Source organism: Micromesistius poutassou, assembly GCF_964030765.1.
Source record: "Micromesistius poutassou genome assembly, chromosome: 11".
NCBI classification, from domain to species: Eukaryota; Metazoa; Chordata; class Actinopteri; order Gadiformes; family Gadidae; genus Micromesistius; species Micromesistius poutassou.
In genome coordinates, this window is record NC_140281.1 from 1769872 (window position 1) to 1775716 (window position 5845).

At 49.5% G+C, this 5845-nt stretch overlaps 1 protein-coding gene across 1 annotated transcript in view; it reads right to left on the reverse strand.

Annotated features, from left to right (window-relative positions):
* The window catches only part of cUnh8orf34 (chromosome Un C8orf34 homolog), a gene marked incomplete at both ends in the record, with an annotated part of 58963 nt that overhangs the window by 23562 nt on the left and 29556 nt on the right, over window positions 1–5845 (reverse strand). The window contains one exon of the mRNA XM_084475675.1: window positions 1942–2077. Within this exon, the coding sequence (XP_084331801.1) occupies window positions 1942–2077 (136 nt within the window). The remainder of the gene's footprint in view (window positions 1–1941; window positions 2078–5845) is intronic.

Here is a 5845-nt window from a genome sequence, read left to right on the forward strand (position 1 = left end):
AACACACTCTGTGTTCAAGTTAGATACATACCTCAACAGTAAGGTCTGACACATGGATCTTTGTATATGTCTTTCTCTCCGCTGCAGTATACAGTAGGTGTCACGGTAGTGTGTGTGTGTGTGTGTGTGTGTGTGTGTGTGTATGTGTGTGTGTGTGTGTGTGTGTGTGTGTGTGTGTGTGTGTGTGCGTGTGTGCGTGTGTGTGTGTGTGTGTGTGTGTGTGTGTGCGTGTGTGCGTGTGTGTGTGTGTGTGTGTGTGTGTGTGTGTGTGCATGTTCGTGTGCCTGTGTCTGCGTTTAAAATTCGAGCACCTGAGTGTGCACATACCGACGCGAACTTGAGTGCTGCTCGCCTTCAGAAAAGCACAGAAAGTGCACTGTGAGTTTTCAACGTGGTTTCCATCCTGGCGATCTGTTTATGGCCGATCCACTATCCAAACACACACTATGAAAGACCTGCGCTTCGTCGCCAATAAAACTTGGGAAGGAGTCGGTGGTCAGGGTAAAGAGGACGGAACAGGAATTTGGCCGGTACCGGAGAGAGAGAGAGAGAGAGAGAGAGAGAGAGAAAGAGAGAGTGAGGGAGTATGAGGGAATAAGGGAGATGGAGTGGGCAAGAGATGGATTGAATGTGAGAGATGGAGTGGGAGAGAGACAGGGTGAATAAGAGCGATGGAGAGAGAGCGATTGAGAGAGATGGTCAGATGGAGGGAGGGAGAACAGCTGTCTGACAGTTTAATCAGTCTCGTTAGATACCAAGACCGCAGGGTACGCCTGCGACCGCCGCGGATCCAACCCGGAGCCCGGGAGATAAGGTGAGACGGACCGCGTTCAACTCATCATAAACCTTCAACAAAACACCTTGCCGACGCCCGTTCTCCTTCTGCGACGGCCCCGGGAGCGCAGAGCACACAAACAGCGTTCAAGGATCACGCATGAAGGAAGAGTCACCAAAACAAACTGCGGAGGAAACAACCTTCCCAAACAGACGCGTGTGCCTGACGTCTCGGCCGGTCGGGACCTGTTTGTTTATCGCCGCCTGGGATCACCCCGACACCCGCGTACGTACCCAGGCCTGCCGCCGACATCCCTGCTGAGAAAGAACCGGCGTCGACTGAGTTTGATGATCCAGATTAACGCGGGAAAAGAAAACAGGAAAGCGCGTCGGAAGAGAAAAAGAAAGGACAATGGTGGGGAGACGCTATCAGCACACAGCGGTGCACACCAGTGGCCATCTTGATCTTGTGGTATGCAGTCTTCCGCCGAGAAGCAGGGGTCCTCTCTATCCCTGTGGCTCCGCAGAGAGCCACAGGGATAGAGAGGCAGGGGCCCCCACGAGGATCGGAGAGGGACAGAGAGACAGGGGCCCCATGAGGCCTGGGCTGGGAGGTTCAGGGGCGGTGATGACCACTAGGAATCGAGATCGACAGAAACAGTACGATATGACAGGGCGGCCATCTTTGATTGCCAAGTATGATTTCAATACTTGTCGCAACTTGATTGCGACAAGTATTGCTATTCTGTAAGTATTGTGATACGGCATTAGGACATTGGGGCTTGGGTTCTACATATCCGCCATAATTCCTTCACGAATGCGGTCGGACAGAGCAGAAAATATTTGACTAATCGACGAATGTGTTCGTCAATAGCGTTGACAATAACAATTATTTCATTGTGTTATTATTTTGCCTGCACTAAGATTTTGAGTCAAACTGCGGACGCAAAGAATCATGAGTCTCCCATGACGAAAAAAAAACAGATTCTGCCATCCCCTTATGGTAATATCCTACTATCCTACTACTCTGTCCCAGCCTTGGTGAGTACCGCTCCACTGTGACAGAGCGCATACCGCTGGGTTGTAAAGGAAATCAGTCAGCCCTGCCAGATGAGGGATAAGAAGGAAGGGGACACTGACGGATGGAGAGACCGAGAGGCGCTTTACCTGGCACATCTGGAGCAGATGTTGAGCGTGACTTTGGCCTGGGGCTCTGACTGATACGAGCTGCGTCCTTGGCTGAACTTACTCCCCGAAGGAACCAGCCCTGTGACCCCCTCCATGCGCAGGTCGTCCAGGTCCTCTGAGGAGACAGAGAGAGAGGGGGAGAGAGAGAGAGAGAGAGAGAGAGAGAGAGAGAGAGAGAGAGAGAGAGAGAGAGAGAGAGAGAGAGTCAGAGAGAGAGAGAGACAGAGAGAGAGAGAGAGAGAAAGTACTTATGTTTATGAATCACTTCCACCACCACAGTCTTGAATGTGATGAATATCCAAAGTAAATGTGCTTATCTTACACTGCATACCAAGAGCCATAGAAGGACACGATACATATTTATATGCATAATGGATACTGAATAAAATAATATTATTGTTCTATTGTGAACCGAATTAAACAAGTTTATCAAAGAATAAACTATGTTTAAATAAAAATATATTACTTAACAAGAAGAACAGTGTGAGAAGCTGGCAGGAGTCAGAAGAATCTTCAATATCAAAAGTCTGTTAATAGCTTTTAAGCTTTTTTCTTCAGGAGCTTGAAGCAGGAAAGTTACACGGATTTCCTTCTAAGGCAACGACCCAGACACACACAAACATTATCCCGCCATGCTAGCCTTGCCCTCAGGCAGACACACACACACACACTCACACGCACACACTTACATAGCAAACACAAAAAGAAAGCAATACGGCAGGCCCCTCCAGAACCTTCCCACCTCCTCACTTTACTTTATCGCCCGTCTCATTCCCCTCGTCTTCCCTGATCCCTCCTTCTCTGACCCCGCTGTCAAAACAACACACGGACGTATTGAGTTCTCCCTCACACCTACTCTATCTCACGTCTAACCACCCTGGGCTGTAAGGCCGGTTTAAAAAGAAAAGGAGGAGAGATTATGTATACTCTCACAGTATCAAGCATCAATTTGTGCCTAACCATGTAAATACTTTAACATGGTCATAAGCGGACTGACATCCATGTACAATTCATTCCCGGGTTTTGTTCCTGATGTGTGTAATATCGGGCGATATTGTTACTTGCAATACCTCACTCACGATCCTGTCAAGCTTTCCAGATCCGCTAAAGTGTTTCGAGAGTTATTTTCCACAGTTACCGAGAATGGCTTTCACTCCCCGCCGCTATTTCCGTTCGTCGTTCTTCAGCCAAAAGAGCAGAGGTCTGGGGATCTATGAGGCTGACCACGTGATCAGCCAATCACATAAAAGACACCTTTAACAATGTTGATGTGTTGAACGTGTGTCCAGCCAATCACATAAAAGACACACTTAACAATGTCAATGTGTTTAATGTGTGTTCAGCCAATCACATAAAAGACACCTTTAACAATGTCAATGTGTTTAATGTGTGTTCAGCCAATCACATAAAAGACACCTTTAACAACGTCGATGTGTTTAATGTGTGTTCAGCCAATCCCATAAAAGACACCTTTAACAATGTCGATGTGTTTAACGTGTATTTTTCCATTCATATTTCTCCCATCGACGTGTCAACTGCTTCAGGCTGGAATGATCAGGTTCAGGTATAATGAGACACAAAACCAGTTTATTTTTCCAAGCATGAAAGCCAATTCATGTATTGAAAAGTATAAATCGGAAAGGGTCGCAGTATCGACCGGATGGCGATCACCGTTTACCATGGGTGCCCGTGCCTTCAGCTGCTCGACACACAAACTATGGAACTCCCTCCCCCCACACACAGGACAGATTCCATCACAACGTTCAAACCCAAGTCAAAACCCACCTGTTCAAACTGGCCTACTCACTGGTCACTGTGCACAGTGACCAGTGATCGATGTTTGGTTTTTAATAATGTTTGATGCTGTTATGTTATGCTTTGTTGTTGTTATTTTATGCTTTTTACTCTATGTAAGGTGACCTTGGGTGAAAAGCGCCAAAAATAAAATGTAGTACCATTATATTATTATGAAAGCCAGCTCGTGGCAATAAACAATGCATGTGAAAGGATGCCACACATAGAGGGAATCTGTTTGTTCCTTTAACGCGGTAGATTGTTCAGCGATGGTTTAAATATACCCAATGCATGAGGGTGATCCGAATCCGCCACACGCTATTGGTTGGTGGTCGGTGTCAAAGGAACCACTTGTTTTACAACACATGTTGGGAGCGTGGATTGAGAACGGGTGTCTGGGCCCTGGATCTGAGCAGGACTCTTAAAAGCTTTTTTTTTTTGTTGAAACACAAAAAAAGAAGAGAAGTTGTGCATGCCTCTTGGACGGCACAGGAATCAGGCACGGACGGAGGTGATGGGATCCGACAGTTTTGGCGGTTTGGGATTTCAGGACGAAGCGTAACACGCACCTTCATTGTCTGTGACCCGATGTATTCAACCCAACCTGTGTGCGCACGGGTCAGACAGACTATCCGCCTGGAGTTCACTATACCGCCCCCCACCCCAGCCCCACCCCAGCCCAGCCCCACCCCACCCTCGTCCCACCTCGTCCCAGGAGAGTAATGTCCGACTAATCGCCCGGATTTGTCCGAAGAAAGACTTCCGTCAGGCAGGCGCCGGACCCATCCATCATCCGTCTCCTCTCTCTCTGACGGAAATCCTTCTCCTGCTCACGAGCACGCACACTCCTGACGCAACCGCGTCCCCCCCCCGCGGCCAACAGAACAAAATGGAGAACGACGAGAGAAAGGGATTTAGATCCGGCCCGACGCGTAGCCTGTGACGGACACACATGCCACCGTTTAGCGGAGCTGTTTTCAGGTACCTCAGAGGCCGAGCTCATTTTATCCACTATGTATTAATAATAATAATACAACCGCCAGCGGGGCGCCCCCCCAACGTTACTGTTACCCAATATAAGATATGTTAGATGTATTCGATATGCTTGTTTTTTTTTTTTGTACTTATTATGGCTTGGAGCGATGACTTCCATCGATGGCGTCAGAGTGAGTCGGCAGGTTTTAAGTCCTGAGAAAATAAAAGGTATTGTTGTGGTGTGGGGGAGGTGGAGGGGGGGGGGGGGGGGGGGAGCTGGCAGGTCCCTGCTGATACCCTGGAGCCCCTCCACATGAGAAGTCCCATTCATCGGGCCGGTATGCGTGGAGGCGGGATGGGGAGGGAGGGGGGAGGGGGGAGGGGGGGGGGGGGACTGAAGAGGGCCCAGGGCGATCTCACTCGACCTGGGAACCTAAGTGTTGCCCTCTCCTCCTCCAAGGTCTCTCTCTCTCTCTCTCTCTCTCTCTCTCTCTCTCTCTCTCTCTCGCTCTCTCTCCCTCTCTCTCTCTCCCTCTCTCCTTGGCTACGGCCTGTAGGTGACATGCAGACCTTCTGAGAGAGAGAGAGACAGAAAGAGACAGAGAGAGAGAGAGAGAGACAGAGACAGAGCAACAGAAAGAGAGAAAGAGAGCGAGAGAGAGAGAGCAAGAAAGAAAGAGAAGCAGAGCATGGAGCCCGAGGTCAGTATGTACTGAGCTGCGTGTCACCCCGGTCGCCCTCCACCTCCTCCACCTTTGTCCCCTGTCTCTGTTTTCCCCCGCTCCGGGTCGCGATGAGGTGACACTCAAGACGGACACGCACACACACACCTCAGTGTCTGGAGGAATGAAAAGGACGGGTCATCTCGGATACCTGCTGGGTCACCGAGGTAAACATAGCGTCTATGCGTCTTATGTGTGTGTCTGTGTGTGCGTGTGCGTGTGCGTGTGTGTGTATGTGTGTGTGTGTGTGTGCGTGTGCGTGTGTGTGTGTGTGTGTGTGTGCGTGCGTGCGTGCGTGTGCATGTGTGCGGAGTGTACATCCAGTACCAATAGCAGAGTATTGCCTCAGTAGGGACAATGGGAGCCATTCCTTCCCCGGCCAAAGAACTAAA